We start from the raw sequence: 16,303 nt of genomic DNA, 5'->3' as shown, positions 1-16,303 counted from the left end.
AAAATTAAAAATGCTATAACTGAGATGCAAACCCACATGGAGGCCATAAAAATGAGGATGTATGAAGCAGAGGACTGAATCAGTGATATAGAAGATACAATTATGAGAAATAATGAAGGTGAAAAGAAGAGGGAAACAAAGGTAATGGATCATGAAGGTAGACTTAGGGAACTCAGTGACTTATTAAAATGGAATAACATTTGTATCATAGGAGTCCCAGAAGATGAAGAAGGGACAGAAAAAGATGCAGAAGGTTTATTTGAACAAATTATAGCTGAAAACTTCCCTAATCTGGAAAAAGACAGACATCAAAATCCAAGAAGCACAGAGAACTTCCATTAAATTCAACAAAAGCTGACCATTACCAAGGTATATTGTAGTCAAATTCACAAAATACACAGACAAGGAAAGAATCCTGAAAAGAGCAAGGGAAAAAAAGTCCTTAATCTACAAGGGAAGACAGGTCAGGTTTGCAGCAGATCTGTCCACAGACACTTGGCAGGCCAGAAAGAGTGGCAGGATATATTCAATGTGCCGAATGGGAAAAAATATGCAGCCAAGAACTCTTTATCCAGCAAGGCTGTCATTCAGAATAGAAGGAGAGATAAAGACTTTCCCAGACAAACAAAAACTAGAGGAGTTTGTGACCACTAAACCAGCCCTGCAAGAAATTTTAAAGTGGAGGGGGGCCACTCTGAGTGGAGGAAAAAGAAGACCAAAGCAATAAAGACTACAAAGGCCCAGAGGACATCACCAGAGACACCAGCTGTATAGGTAACACAATGACATTAAATTCATCTTTTAATGATCACTCTGAATGTAAATGGACTAAATGCTCCAATCAAAAGACATAGGGTATCAGAATGGATAAAAAAAAGAAAAAAGCCCACAAGACCCATCTACATGTGGCCGACAAGAGACTCATTTTAGACCTAAAGACACCTGCAGATCGAAGTGAGGGGATGGAGAACCATGTATCATCCTAATGGAGGTAAAAAGAAAGCCAGAGTAGCCATACTTATATCAGACAAACTAGATTTTAAACCAAAGACTGTAGCAAGGGGTGAGGAAGGGTGTTATATCATAATTAAGGGGTCTGTCCATCAACAAGATCTAACAATTGTAAATATTTATGCACCCAACTTGAAAGCACCCAAATATATAAATCAATTACTAATAAACATAAAGAAACTCATTGATAATGATACAATAATAATAGAGGACTTTAATGCCCCACTGACAACAATGGACAGATCATCTAAGCAGAAAATCAACAAGGAAACAATGACTTTGAATGACACACTGGACTGGATGGCCTTAACAGATTGATTCAGAACGTTTCATCCTAAAGCAACAGAGTACACATTTCATGTGCACACGGAACATTCTCCAGAATAGATCACATGCTAGGTCACAAATCAGCCCTCCACAAGTACAGAAAGATCTAGATCATACCATGCATATTTTCAGACCACAACTTGACATCAACCACAAGAAAAATTTGAGAAGCCCTCAAATACATGGAGGTTAAAAAACATCTTGCTAAAGAATGAGTGGGTTAACCAGGAAATTAAAGAAGAAATTTAAAAAATACATGGAAGCAAATGAAAATACAACAGTCCAAAACCTCTGGGATGCAGCAAAGGCAGTCCTAAGAGGGAAGTATATTGCAATACAGGCCTATCTCAAGAAGCAAGAAAGGTCCCAAATATATATCCTAACCTTACACCTAAAGGAGCTAGAAAAGGAACAGCAAATCCTAAAGCCAGCAGAAGGGAAATAATAAAGATGAGAGCTGAAATAAACAATATAGAAACAAAAAACCAGTGGAACAGATCAACAAAACTAAGAGCTGGTTCCTTGAAAGAATTAATAAATTGATAAACCCCTTGACAGACTGATCAAAAAGAAGAAAGGACCCAAATAGATAAAATCATGAATGAAGGAGAGATCACAACCAACAGCACAGAAATACAATTATGAGAATACTATGGAAAATTATATGCCAACAAACTGGGCAATCTGGAAGAAATGGACAAACTCCTAGAAACTTACAAGCTACCAAAACTGAAACAGGAAGAAATCGAAAATTTAAACAGACCCATAACCAGCAAAGAAATTGAATCAGTAATCAAAAATCTCCCAAAAAACAAGAGTTCTGGGCCAGATGGCTTTCCAGAGGAATTCTACCAGACATTTAAATAAAGTTAATACCTATTCTTCTCAAACTCTTCAAAAAAACAGAAATGGAAGGAAAATTTCCAAACGTCTTCTACAGGGCCAGCATTACCTTGATTTCAAAATAAAAGACCCCACTCAAAAGGAGAATTACAGGCCAATATCCCTGATGAATATGGATGCAAAAATTCTCAATAAAATAGTAGCAGATCTACTTCAACAGTACCTTAAAAGAATTATTCACCATGATCAAGTGAGATTTATTCAGTATTTGCAAATTAATCAACATGATACACCATATTAGTAAAAGAAAGGATAAGAACCATAAGATCCTGTCAATAGATGCAGAAGAAAGCACTTGACAAAATATAGCATTCCTTCTTGATAAAAACCCTCAACAAAGTAGGGATAGATGGAACATACCTCAACATCCTAAACGCCATACATGGAAGACCCAGAGCTAATATCATCTTCAATGGGAAGAAACTGAGAGCCTTTTCCCTATGGTCAGGAACAAGACAAGGATGTCCACTTTCCCCCTTACTATTTAACATAGTATCAGAAGTGTTAGCCTCAGCAATCAGAAAACAAAAAGAAATAAAGGGCATCCAAATTAGCAAAGAAAACGTTGAATTTTCACTCTTTGCAGACTACATGATACTCTTTGTAGAAAACCCCAAAAATTGCTATAACTAATACATGAATTCAGCAAAGTCACAGGATATAAATCACCATTCAGAAATCTGCATTTCTATACACCAGTAATGAAGTAGCAGAAAAAGAAATCAAGGAATTGATCCTATTTGCAAGTGCAAAAACAGTAAGATACCTAGGAATAAACCTAACTAAAGAGGTAAAAGATTTATACTCTGAAAACTATAGAACAATTATGAAAAATTGAATAGGACACAAATGGAAACACATTCCATGTTCATGGATTGGGAGAACAAACATTGCTGAAATGCCAATACTACCAGAAGCAATCTACACATTTAATGCAATCCCTATCAAAATACCACCAGCATTTTTCACAGAGCTAGAACAAACAATCCTAAAATTTTTATGGAACCAGAAAAGTCCCCAAATGGCTAAAGCAGTTCTGAAAAAGAAAAAACTGGAGGCATCACAATTCTGGATTTCAAGCTGTATTACAAAGCTGTAGTCATCAAGACAATATGGTACTGGCACAAAAACAGACACAGAGATCAATGGAACAGAATAGGAATCCCAGAAATGGACCTACAACTATATGGCCAACTAATTTTCAAGAAAGCAAGAAAGAATATCCAATGGGAAAAAGTCCCTTTAACAAATAGTATTAGGAAAACTGGACAGCAACATGCAGAAGAATGAAACTGGACCACCTTCTTACATCATGCACAAGTAAACTCAAAATGGCTGAAAGACTTAAATGTGAGACAGGAAACCATCAAAATCCTAGAGAAGAACACAGGTAGTAACCTCTTTGACCTTAGCCAGAGCAACTTCTTACTAGACATGTTGCCAGAAGCAAAGGAAACAAAAGCAAAAATGAACCATTGGGATGTCATCAAGGTAAAAAGCTTTTGCACAGCAAAGGAAACAATTAACAAAACTAAAAGGCAGCTTGCAGAGAAGATATTTGCAAATGACATATCTATTAACAGTTAGTATCCAAAATCTATAAAGAACTTAGAAACTCAACACACAAGAAACAACCCAATTAAGAAATGAGAAGACATGTATAGACACTTTTCCAAAGAAGATATCCAGATGACTACAGACACATGAAAAGATGCTCAACATCATCATCATCATCATCATCATCATCAGGAAATACAAATCAAAAGCATGATGAGATACCAGCTCACACCTGTCAGAATGGCTGAAGTTAACACAAGGAACAACAGTTGTTGGTGAGGATGTGGAGAAAGGGGAACCCTCTTGAACTATTGGTGGGAATACAAACTGGTGCAGCCACTCTGGAAAATAGTATGGAATTTCCTCAAAAAACAAAAAATACAACTACCCTACCATCTAGCAATTACACTACTAGGGTGTTTACCCAAAGGATACAAAAATAGATTTAAAGGGGTACGTGCACCCCAATGTTTATAGCAGTATTATCAACAATAGCCAAATTACAGAGAGAGCCCAAATGTCCCATCAAGTGATGAATGGATATATTCAATGGAATATTACTCAGACATCAAAAAGAATGAAATCTTGCCATTTGTAATGACGTGGATGGAGCTAGAATGTATTATGCTAAATAAGTCATTCAGAGAAAGACAAATACCAGAAGATTTCACTCATGTAGAAGTTAAGAAACAAAACAGATGAATATATGGGAAGGGGAAAACGAGAGAGAGAAACACACCACAAGAGACTCTTAATGATAGAGAACAAACTAAACAGAGAGTTAATGGAAGGAGGTGGGTGGGGATGGGCTAGATAGGTAATGGGTAATCAAGATAGTGAGGGTACTTGTTATGATCACCACTGGGTGTTGTATATAAGTGGTGAATCACTGAATTCTCCTGAAACCAATATTGCACTGTATGTTACCTAAAATTTAAATAAAAATTTTTTAAAAAAATCTGACACCTGAAAATAATGATAGTTTCTCAAATAGAATAAATATAATTCAAGAAATGCTTTAAAAAAAAGGTATACACAAGGCCATTAAGCACATGAAAACATGCTCAATATCAGTAGCCATTAGGGACATGCTAATCAAAATCCCAATTAGATACCGGTTCACACCTTGTAGAATGGCTATAATCAAATAGATGAAATGTAACTGTTGCTGATCTGGAGCAATGGAAATCTTCTTTTGCTGGTGGGAATGTAAAATGGTGTAGCCACTGTGTAAAAGTTTGGCGGTAATACCATTGTTAGGTATTTACCCTGGAGAAATGAAACCTATATCCATGTAAAACTTGTTCATGAATAGTCATAACATTAGTCTTCATAGCTCCAAAGTGCAAAAAACCCAAAGTCCATCAGCTGATGGATACATAAAATGTGGTCTATCTGTACTATGGAAGAGTATTCAGCAATAAAAAGGAATGGACGGATGCTACATATGGATGAATCTTGAAAACATGATAAGTGAAAGAAGCCAGTCTCGACAGGCCACACATAACTCCATTTTTATGACATGTCCAGAATATGCAAATCTATGGATATAGAAAGTATATTAGTGGTTGCTGGGAATTGGGGGGAAAGGAGGGATGGGGAGTAACTGCTAATGGGTATGGGATTTCCCTTGAGAATGTTCAGGAATTAGATGGTGGTGATGGTTGCACAAACTTGTGACTATACTCCAAAAAGCAAAATTGTATGCTTCAAGCATGAATCTATGGAATGTGAATTTCTCTAAATGAAGCTTTCAAGCTGCTACTAAAAAAAGAGGGTTCTATAAAATAATTCTGGAGTTTCTTGTCAAAGTTCTTTTAATAAAAGTTGGAGCACTTAAACAGGGAAAAAAAATATTTTTCCCTTTTCCAGTGAAAAGCAGTACCACACAAACACAACAGCAGACCTCAGTGATACTCTGCAACAGGGACCAGTGTGGAATTCTCACTTTAGGGGAACCTTTAAAAAACCAGTTGAGCTATAGAACACCTTGATTGCTTGAACTGCAAAGAACCATGGCCGCATAAAGAAGCTATGCTTCTTCATTTATTCTTCACCACTGAAAAGAGAGTTGAAACTTGGATTATATTTGGCTCTTGATTGTATTAAGTGATCAGAATAAAATTACTGTGATTCTAAACTTTTTCAAGCATTTCCTGGTTTTTGCTCATGCTTTCTCTATGAACATCTATTGTTTCAGTTTTCTCTGAATACTTTCCTTTTGGGATAAGGCCCATCACTCATCCAATGTGCTTCTGTTGGGGGTGACCCATTACCGTGTGTAAGACGCAGGGCAGGCCAAAATCATGTGGCCTCATCCCTTTCTCCACAGGGGCTGGTCTAATTCAGAGGCATGTGATCCAGGGAAGACAACAGTCCTTTTGTAGGATTTGATTAGTGGACCCTAGAAAAGGTTAGCTCTTTCTTTTGGATCATGTATCTTAAGGATGTGCACTTTTGGCTGCCAGGCCTCTTCCCCATTATGTGAGAGAGGACCAGCCTGAAAATGAAGCCCAAAACAAGAAAAACAGTCCCAAAATGGAGGACAAGAGCCCTGGCAACAATCAGAGGTTTGTATCCAGCTACGCCTACTGTATGATATTAATATTAAAGTTGTGAGGTTGTTACTCTAGTGAATCGGTGCAAATGAAGCATTTCTCCTCCAAGGAATCAAACACATTTTTAGAACTAAATAGGACAGATTGAGTAAAAGAAATATTTATCCAAAGCTTTCCCAATAGACATTTTCTCCCCACACTGAATGTTATCAATTTTAACAGTCCCATCAGTGGCCTTCATAATATTCACAAAGGATGTACCAACTGAGTCATCTGGTTGAAGAGTCAAGTTGGAAAATAACAATCTTTCCACTTTTTGTGGTTTAGAACAATTCTCAATACACATTATGTTGCTCTCAGCTCATAGCGGTTCGATTAAATTTTTCTTCCAAAAATAACTTAGAGGAAGAATCATTTACTTTATACATATTCAAAAACAGAACTCATCCATTTTCTCCAGTGTTTGTGGAGGGAAATACTGGTCTAACCCATTAGATACAGCAAGTCTGTCTCCTATTTTGGTTTCTCTGTTTTAAGTGATCAGAGAAAATCCTTTGTTGTTTTCATTTTGGTTTCAGCATATTGGCATCAATATCCTTTTCTTCCTCGGAATCTTGATCTGGCATCCAACTGAAAATAAACATATAATTAAATCAGATTTTGTACAACACAATTAAACACAGCTTTGGTAAGTGGTCTCAATCTGTGACAGAACTAAACCACTTTCCAGCACAGTCAAAAAGGCAACTGTCAGAGCTACCAAGAAAAAAAAAAAATAAAGATGGCATTAAAAACAAAAGTTCCATTTAAGGTCCCAATAAGGATTTTCTTCTCAAGTAGAATCTGAATTATATTTATATTTTTCCCTCAACTATACTCAATATGTGTGCTTCTAGCAAACTTAATTTTATTAAGTTTTGTTTGGGTTAATATTCAGATGTATTTGAACTGCACCAAAAAAACATAAAATACGTAGGAATAAACCTAACCAAAGAGGTGAAAAATTTGTACACTCAAAACTATAGAAAGCTTGGGGCGCCTGGGTGGCTCAGTCGGTTAAGCGGCCGACTTCAGCTCAGGTCATGATCTCACGGTCCGTGAGTTCAAGCCCCGCGTCGGGCTCTGTGCTGACAGCTCAGAGCCTGGAGCCTGTTTCAGATTCTGTGTCTCCCTCTCTCTGACCCTCCCCCATTCATGCTCTGTCTCTCTCTGTCTCAAAAATAAATAAACATTAAAAAAATTAAAAAAAAAAACAAAAAACTATAGAAAGCTTATGAAAGAAACTGAAGAAGACACAAAACAATGGAAAAACATTCCATGCTCATGGACTGGAAGAACAAATATTGTTACAATGTGGATACTACCCAAGCAATCTATATATTCAATGCGATCCCTATCAAAATAACACCAGCATTCTTCACAGAGCTAGAACAAACAATTCTAAAATTTGTATGGAATCAGAAGAGACTCTGAATAGCCAAATTAATGTTGAGAAAGAAAACCAGAGCACATCACAATTCCGACTTCAAGCTGTATTACAAAGCTGTAATCATCAAGACAGTATGGTACTAGTACAAAAACAGACACAAAGATCAATGGAACAGAATGGAGAACTCAGAAATGGACCCACAAACGTATGGCCAACTGATCTTCCACAAAGCAGGAAAGAATCACCAATGGAAAAAAGATGGTCTCTTCAGAAAATGGTGTTGGAAAAACTGGACAGCAACATGCAGAAGCATGAACCTAGACCACTTTCTTATATCATACACAAAAATAAACCCAAGGGGCGCCTAGGTGGCTCAGTCTGTTAAGTGTTGGACTTTGGCTCAGGTCACGATCTTGTGGTTGGTGGGTTCGAGCCCTGCATCAGGCTCTGGGCTGGCTCTGGGCTGACAGCTCAGCCCAGAGCCTGCTTCAAATTCTGTGTCTCCCTCTCTCTCTGCCCCTCCCCTGCTTGCACTTTGTCTCCATCAAAAATGAATAAACGTTAAAAAAAATTTAAAAATAAACTCAAAATGAACATTGAAATGTATTTGAAATCTTTAAACAGTAAATCACACCTAACATTTAGGGATTAAAAATGTTTAAAGTATCTACTCATAGGATGACTACATGTTCTTTGACTTAAAGCTCACAGTGCAGCCTCTTCCAAGGGTGGTGGGGTACGTAGAGGGTTTTAAAGTCAGTATATAAGGCAAATTGGCATCTTAGAGGACTAATAGTGAATCACTCTTGGACAAAGGCTGTACGAATCTATTAGTCCACTCAGGAGTTCCCTAGATGGCGCTTTCTAGTGTCAAAGTAGAAGTAATACATAAATAATATTATCCACATTCTTTTTTCTGAATGATCTCACTTGCAACATACATGTAATTGCTAGGTCATTCACATAATTTTTAGCATACCTAAAATTTTTAGCATAAGCTTTGCAAAAGCTATATAGCCTCTTACCATTGATCTTTTACATTCAAAAAATGAGTATTTCAAAGCTTTGCAGTTTCCTTCCTTCAGACACTGTCGAGGGGATTTTCCTTCCTAGGACACAGAAAACAATATAAATACCTGGAGAATTTCCTCACAAAGTACAAAATAACTATCATTTTGAAAGTAGTGCTTTTTTTTTAAAGTTAAAGAAAAAAAGTAGTAAATTATATGAGAAAATATTTTGTGATTCATTTTGACTGCTGATGTTTAGGGAGAACAGGATAGAATAAAAAAATGTATCAAATAATTTTGGAGCACTTTTTAGGGTGCCCTTGAGTTCTTGAAAATACTAGTGTCCATAAGATACTTTTCTTTCAAATTTTTATGTATCTCGCAACTAGTATTATTAGCTCCTTATGGGTAAGAGAGTAAAGGTGAAAGTAATATTTTTTTTTCCTTCAGTGTTTCTAAAATTTTTACACTCCAGAACTCATCAAGATAGATGAGTGGACATGCATACATGTACACATGCATGTACATACGAGAGATCAGGCCGGCTGTAGTGGGAAATGGGTTTGTTCTGGAAGGACCTATCAAGTGGCTTTAAAGTCTCCAGGTATATATCCTTTTAGTGCAAGCACTATTACCTCCAACACATCCCTGCCCCCCACCCAACGGTCAAATTCTCTAATTTCAGAAGCACAACCACATAGAACTGGAAGAGGAAGGGGAGATGTTAACAGAATTGAGACATATTTGTGAGAGAAGATCTGCCTGGGCCTGATGTGAAATGAACCCAACTTTAAGCAGTGAAAGCTAAAAGAAGGCTAAGAAGCAAACTGGACTAAACCATTCCCTTCCTGCCAAGGTAAGAAGCACCTATAAGAATGCTCACAGGAGAAACTTATTTTTGATTCTTAAATAAGATTTTTTAAACTATAACCATTAAAAATCAGACTTGACAAAATTATATCTGCAAAACTAGGTGAGAGCTAGAATTTAGTATGGGTTTTTCAAGGTAAACATGGAACAAAAATTTTAATACCTCTTCATAATCTTAAAATATTTTTTAACAAAGACATGTTTAACTTAACACAAAAGCATTTAAATATGCTGGACACACAGAACATCAATAATGTGCTTCAGAATTCAGGGGCGCCTGGGTGCCTCAGGAGGTTAAGCATCTGACTCTTGATTTCAGCTCAGGTCACGATCTCATGGGTCATAGGATTGAGTCTGGTATTGGGCTCTGCACTGGCAGCATGGGGCCTGCTTGGGGTTCTCTGTCCCTCTTTCTCTGCCAAGCCCCTGCTCAGCCTTTCTCTGTCAAAATTGATAAATGGACATTTAAAAATATATATACTTCACAATTCAAAGAGGCAAGATTAAAATTTAATTGCAGCAAAACTTCTCTTTTTGGATGCCCTATCTTATTAATTTGTCTATTAACTAAGCCCTCACAACAACTAATTTACTTTAAAAAATATTCAGAATGGCCCCAGATCAGTTCAGTGGGAGGTTAAAAAATGTTAGATATTCCTGCTCAGACAGGGCTTTTACAACCAGGTAGCAAAGAAGGTATACATGTAGAAATGCCAACCGGCAGTGTGGCGTGTCACATAGTAGAGAAGTGCCAGAGGGTAACAGGGAGAGGTGCTAAAGGGGTTCTGTTTCCCAGGAATGTAAATATATAAAACAACATCTGGAAAAAGTTGACAGGACTTAAATTTTCTGAATTACCTGAGCTTTAATTACATCAAACTGTGATACGCAATTTGTGAAGAAAAAAAAAATCAAAACCTTAACATTATGATTACCTATTAAGGAAATAAAACATACACTGCTTATAAACATTAGCCTCATGCAGTGCTTGGCAATATAAAGGAAAATGATGAAACCTTCCTACTCAAGGTGAGTTCCAGTGTAAAATGGGTCAAGCAATTCTGACTGAGAATAAAATGACCCTGGCTCAGTGTTAATTTTAAAAGCTCAAACAGCCAGAATTAGGTGCCCTAAAATCAGAACGTTGTTAGTGTGGTACTGAATGCTTAGAATGTTAATAAGGAACCTAGAATACTTACTACTCAAATAGAAACATCTGGTGCATTCATGCACTGGGAAAAATGTAACCCCAATTTCATCAACTCTTCATCATCCAGGGTTTACCTTCAAGCAGATTTTGGCACCTCAACCCCACCACTGCAACCACTCCTCCAAACCTTTATTTTCCAAGTGCCATGTCGCCCTTCTTGTTTTTACTGTGAAAAATGCTACAGGGTACCATATCTGTGGCATTCCCAATTCTTGGGAATCTTGCCACTTTCTAGTCTGTCTGCCTGCTTAGGTTCTAGATTTTAATTGTCATCTATATCAGTGAATCACAAAAGTGAATCAGAACAGAGTAGCAAGCTTCCCTGCACTGTGTTCCACCCTAAAACTCTGTAATAAGATGTTGCTGATGGGATGTTTGTTGCCCATGTGAATGATGTGAAGGCAAATAGAAGAGTAAATAAAACTATACCAAAGACTAGAACTCTAAACTGATGCTTCCCCAAACGGTATCTTTTTCATAAGCTTTCATGCCAGACTGCCAACTGCCTAATGGAAAGATCCATCTAATTCTAAGAGAGATAGAGACAGGTTAATTCATCCTCCTTCACCTCTACACCAAATGGCAGACTGCCAGTTGTCCCTTAACATTTAACTCTTCCTTTCTTGTGAGGCATATGGCTGCGCTAGATTTCCCAGCCACCCTTGCAACTGGGTGTGGTCATATGACTAAGTTCTAGCCACTAGAATATGTGAGGAACTGAAATGTAAATCTTCTGCGTTGGTCCTTAAAGGCAAGTGACTTGCCCCCTCTTATCACTTCACGTCATCACGTCATGGCCTGATGATATGGAAGGAAGGCAATCTTGGACCACGCGTGTGAGAATAACATCCTGTCTCCCATCACAGCACCTAAAACCACAAGATCAACAGTGTCTGGGTCTATGGAAGGCTGAGGGGAGCTGTCCAGGACCTATTTACAGGCACACACAAAAAGCAAAAGAGAATTTTCTATCTTTTTTTTTTTTTTTAATTTTTAATGTTTATTTATTATTGAGAGAGTGTAAGGATGGGAGGGGCTGAGAGACGGGGAGACACAGAATCTGAAGCAGGCTTCAGGCTCTGAGCTGTCAGCACAGAGCCTGACACAGGGCTCGAACTCACAAATCGAGAGATCATGACCTGAGCAGAATTCGGACGCTTAACCGACTGAGCCACCCAGGCACCCCAAAGAGAATTTCCTATCTTGTTCAAGCCAATGTTATTTTGGGTATCTGTACCATGTACCCGAACCTATATCCTAACTAATACACTCCCAAGCTTATTTACCTTCTGAGGGCAAGATCAGTGATTCCTGGGGCGGCCTGGGTGGCTCAGTAGGTTAAGTGACTGACTTCGGCTCGGGTCATGATCTCACAGTCCATGGGTTCAAGCCCCGCATTGGGCTCTGTGCTGACAGCTCAGAGCCTGGTGCCTGCTTCGGATTCTGTGTCTCCCTCTTTCTCTGCCCTTCCCCCACTCACACTCTGTCTCTCAAAAAATGAATAAATGTTAAAAAAAAAAATTAAAAGATCAGTGACTCCCCAACATGGCTGTGCCCAAGAATCAACATGGGATACTTTTATAGGGGTAGGAGGAGCAGTGGGATCTATACTTTTAAGCTCTCTGCCCCATCTCCAGGTAATTCTGATTAAGTCAGCAGGTCTGAGAGCTTGTTAATGGAGACACACAGGAGATAACCTGTGATTCAGGTTTCTTGAGCATAGTTTCAACCTTTTTGATTCCCCAGGAGTCATAAAATCCTAAGAAGTCTATCCAAGAGCTGCCTTTTGAATCTTTTTCCTTGCTTCTCCTTTCTAGCCCCACAGGGGTTGACATCCTCACCCCCATTACCCTGAGCTTCTCTCAAACCCTATAGTTCCTTGAGTATTTCCCATTGTAGCACATAAAACTAAATATTTATTTTGAATTCCTCCTGAGAGTCAGGTCCAGCAGCTTTTCCAGTGGGTTAAAGATTAGCAAGGAAGACTACAGCATCCATCTGCTAAAAGATCAGATTAACTTTATACAAGGAGCTAAATCTTATCATAAATGAGGTCATTCAGGGCAGACACAGACCTCAGCAGAATGTCCCTTGGTCTTCAGAGTCCCTAGGAGGGGCATGGTAGGCTGTAGCTGCCAGTGACACTATCTGACAAGGTATCTGTCCTCTTATCTACAGACCTCAATGTTTTGCCTCAATACTGCCCTTTTACACTCCTCTTGAAGTCAGGATGAATTTAACATAAACTGTACACACATTCCCATTTAAAGTACTTTTTACAAACATCATGTTCTCTTAATTGACCAGCATCGATAAAGCCACATATTCAGCTAGGGAAAGCAAAGTCTGTGCCGTGTGTCCTGGCCATCATCTCTGCCCAGTTTTCCAGAGATCTAATTTCTACACAGGAGGGAATGTATCCCAATCATCTGTATATCCTCTGAATTAGAGCTTGGCACTCAAATGCTGACTAAATAAATGGATTATTGCAAAAAAGCAACTTGGTATCCTCCTTGCCTTCAGTTTCCTCCTCTACAGTTTCTTTTCTCAGTCCCATCGTGTACTTTTTTCCCTTGATTGCTCATCTCTATGGCCTTCTGATGCTGAGTGTCAGGAGAAAATCTAGGGCCCTCACTCTGACATACAAGGGCTTTCACACGACAGTCTTCCTCTCAAGCTTTCTGTCACATTCCCTATCACCCAGGCCTAAGAGGGCACTACTAGCTTCTCTTGGTCACATCTCTCTGACTTGCCCATGCTGTTCTTTCAGCTTCTTTCCTCAACCACCACATTCCCCACTCTTTTACTTGATAATCTACTACTCCAACTTTAAGACTCAGATCAAATGTCACCTTTTCTGTGAGAAGTTTCCAAATTCTCAAGTTGCTGTTCATTGGACTCCTGTAGCATTTTGTTTCCAAATCTCATCATTAAACAAATATTAACTAAATGCTTACACAGCCCTTATTACAGGAATTTAGCTCCTTACATGTCTATTCTTCTCATCCGACTAAACTCATTTAAGGTAGTGACTGAAACAATTCATCTTTGTATCACCAGTGCATGGCATCATGCCTGCCACTTACCGGGTGTTTACTAAGAGCTGGCTGAATATCTGCACCAATGAAGCAGCAGATTGGAAACAGCCCTGGACAGGGGAGTATAAATACAGGGCACCTCAGTTTCCTCATCTGTGTAAGAGAGCTGGACTAGAGAACCTTAAATTCATAACAACTCAAGCTTTACGACACAACACACCGGAGTGACCAGTCTCACTTGACTGCTAAAATCAGTGAACCAAATGTAAAACATTAATCAGTAGAAATACTGATACAGCTTTATGATGGATATCCATTTTGGGGCAGTTGTCTTTCCTTTGAAATAAGAGCAAATTACCCAGGTCCCCAGTTAACTCTGAACCTCACTGCTTGCCTCACTACACTAAGATTGAGAAGACGTGGCTGTAGTGAGGGGAATGTAGTGAAAGCAAGATACAAAATAGTGGGAAAATGGAGCTGCTTCGTTTACAACTTATCCAGGAACGTATCGAACTCCAACTCAGAAACAAACCCAAACCAAGAGAAAGTAAATATAGCATATATTCAGCCATAACTGAACGGAGAAAGGAGAAACTACTAGTCAATACAGTGTACCAGGTTTATGTAATTCTCTGTTAATTTAGAGTCTCATTTCCTAATACGCAAGAAACCTGTCTCATTCTCCTTTCTATCTCCTGAAGCTAGCAGTGGCAGGCAGCATCTAATACATGTTTCTTGAACCGAAATCGTTTATCTTTATCTCCAATTTAACACCGGAGGGAGCTGAAGCTCCGACAGCGGATGTGCCCAGGTTCATTAAACTGGAGCTGTGATCTACACCTAGGACTTCTAACTCTGGGTCCCGTCTCCTGACCACCACCGCAGGCTGACCGGGAAACCTTGGCCGGGCCCTGCCTCTCCGGTTCCAGCGTCTCATCACCCCGAGCGCCCGGCTGCGCTACCTGGAGCACACAGTCCGACTGCAGCAGACATGCGCCCAGGTCCTCCTTCACGCCCGCGCACGCGCCGCCCTCCGGCTTATCCTCGTAATACCGGGGCATGACTGCGAGGGGGCCCCAGCTGCCGAGACCCGCTTCCGTCCGCAACGGCTGCAACCGGGTTGGGAGCAAGCGACACTCGCGACGGCAGGAACCGGAAGCCGGCAGAAACAACTTCCGACTGGCCCCCGGAAAACTACGGGGCGCGAGAGGCCGCGGGCGCGGCGGAAGTGGGCGCAAGTGACGCGTCGGGCCCCCAGCGCCGGCTACGTTGCGGGAAGGGAAGTCGCACCGGCGGGTGCTGGGCTGGGCTGCGGGGTTGGGCTGCGGGGCGGAGGTGGAGGGCTAGCTTGGACCCCTTGGAGGCCGCAGCAGGGCTCCAGGTGAGGCTTGAAGACCGCTCTGCCGGGGCGCGGCTCGGGCTCGCTAGGTGTCTTTTCCTCCGGCACCTCACGGCCCGATGTCCCTCGGCTCTGGAGTGGCCATACCCGGGTCCGGCTGCTCGGCCTGCGGTAGAGTTGTCAGAAACAATTAAGGACGCCCAATTATACTTGAATTTCACATAAACCACTGACGACGTTTTACTGTATGTCCGACACAATGTTTCGGACATGCTTATGCTAAAAACTATATCTGTATCTGAGATCCAAATGTAACTGAGCGTCCTGTGTTTTTATTTGTTAAATATGGCAACCCTGCCCGCAGCCCCAGGCTGACGTGAGCACCTGGGCCCCGCGAGGCGCTGCTGGCGTCTGGGGGACTGGGGAGTGGAGCGGGGAACTGGGCTGCCGGGACGTGGGGGCTGGACGGTGACCTGCGCTCACTGGGCTTCTGGACTGATTCCAACCGCTGCCATTCCCTCTGCTGAACTATTTCAGGGAGTAAAACACTGTGGACTTGAGTTTTGTTTTTATGTCACATTCTAGTGAGAATTGCTTGATGGTCTTGCACTGATGGACCTGTGTGAATAGGCCATTTATTTTTACCTTGTCGATAACGTTTCTAATTGGCTGTTAAAAAAACAACAACAACAAACCTCTTCCCTTAAAGACTTGATGGTTAAGAGCACAGGATTTTGGGGGCGCCTGGGTGGCTCAGTTGGTTAAGGCGGGCCACTCTTGATTACCGCTTGGGTCGTGATCTCAGGGTTCATGGGTTCGAGCCCCAGGCTCCCTGCTTACAGCACGGAGCCTGGTGGGAATTCTCTATCTATATCTATATCTATATCTATATCTATATCTATATCTATATCTATATATCTATATATCTATATCTATATCTATATATAGTGTGTGTATATATATATACATATATGCCTATATATATGTATATATATACATACATATATATATCTATATATAGTGTATATATGTATATATATCTATATATAGT

At 40.0% G+C, this 16,303-nt stretch overlaps 2 protein-coding genes across 2 annotated transcripts in view; one reads left to right on the top strand and one right to left on the bottom strand.

Moving 5' to 3' along the window:
- Positions 1-6,500: 6,500 nt before the first annotated feature.
- Positions 6,501-15,087, bottom strand: LOC125936937 (cytochrome c oxidase assembly factor 5). Its single transcript, XM_049651394.1, has 3 exons — positions 14,876-15,087; positions 8,811-8,894; positions 6,501-6,986 (listed from the first exon to the last, which is right to left on the bottom strand). Exons 1-3 carry the CDS (start codon positions 14,972-14,974, stop codon positions 6,945-6,947), a joined length of 225 nt encoding a protein of 74 aa, XP_049507351.1. The 5' UTR covers positions 14,975-15,087; the 3' UTR covers positions 6,501-6,944.
- A 48-nt stretch (positions 15,088-15,135) lies between these two features.
- UNC50 (unc-50 inner nuclear membrane RNA binding protein) overlaps positions 15,136-16,303 on the top strand; it is a 20,781-nt gene continuing 19,613 nt past the window's right edge. Inside the window, exon 1 of the mRNA XM_049651393.1 lies at positions 15,136-15,294. The gene's annotated coding sequence lies outside the window, so the exon portion shown is untranslated. The remainder of the gene's footprint in view (positions 15,295-16,303) is intronic.

This window comes from Panthera uncia (assembly GCF_023721935.1).
Source record: "Panthera uncia isolate 11264 chromosome A3 unlocalized genomic scaffold, Puncia_PCG_1.0 HiC_scaffold_11, whole genome shotgun sequence".
NCBI lineage: Eukaryota > Metazoa > Chordata > Mammalia > Carnivora > Felidae > Panthera > Panthera uncia.
The sequence above is the reverse complement of the archived record's forward strand: the minus strand, read 5'-3'. Positions and strand labels throughout refer to the sequence as shown.

What these genes read in the sequence shown, in the direction of transcription:
- LOC125936937 (XM_049651394.1), bottom strand. Translation starts at nt 14,974, where the DNA reads ATGCCCCGGTATTACGAGGATAAGCCGGAGGGCGGCGCGTGCGCGGGC. An exon ending in AGTCGGACTGTGTGCTCCAG is followed by an intron (nt 8,895 to 14,875) that starts GTAGCGCAGCCG and finishes TCTGTGTCCTAG; the next exon opens with GAAGGAAAATCCCCTCGACA. An exon ending in TTGAATGTAAAAGATCAATG is followed by an intron (nt 6,987 to 8,810) that starts GTAAGAGGCTAT and finishes GTTTATTTTCAG; the next exon opens with TTGGATGCCAGATCAAGATT.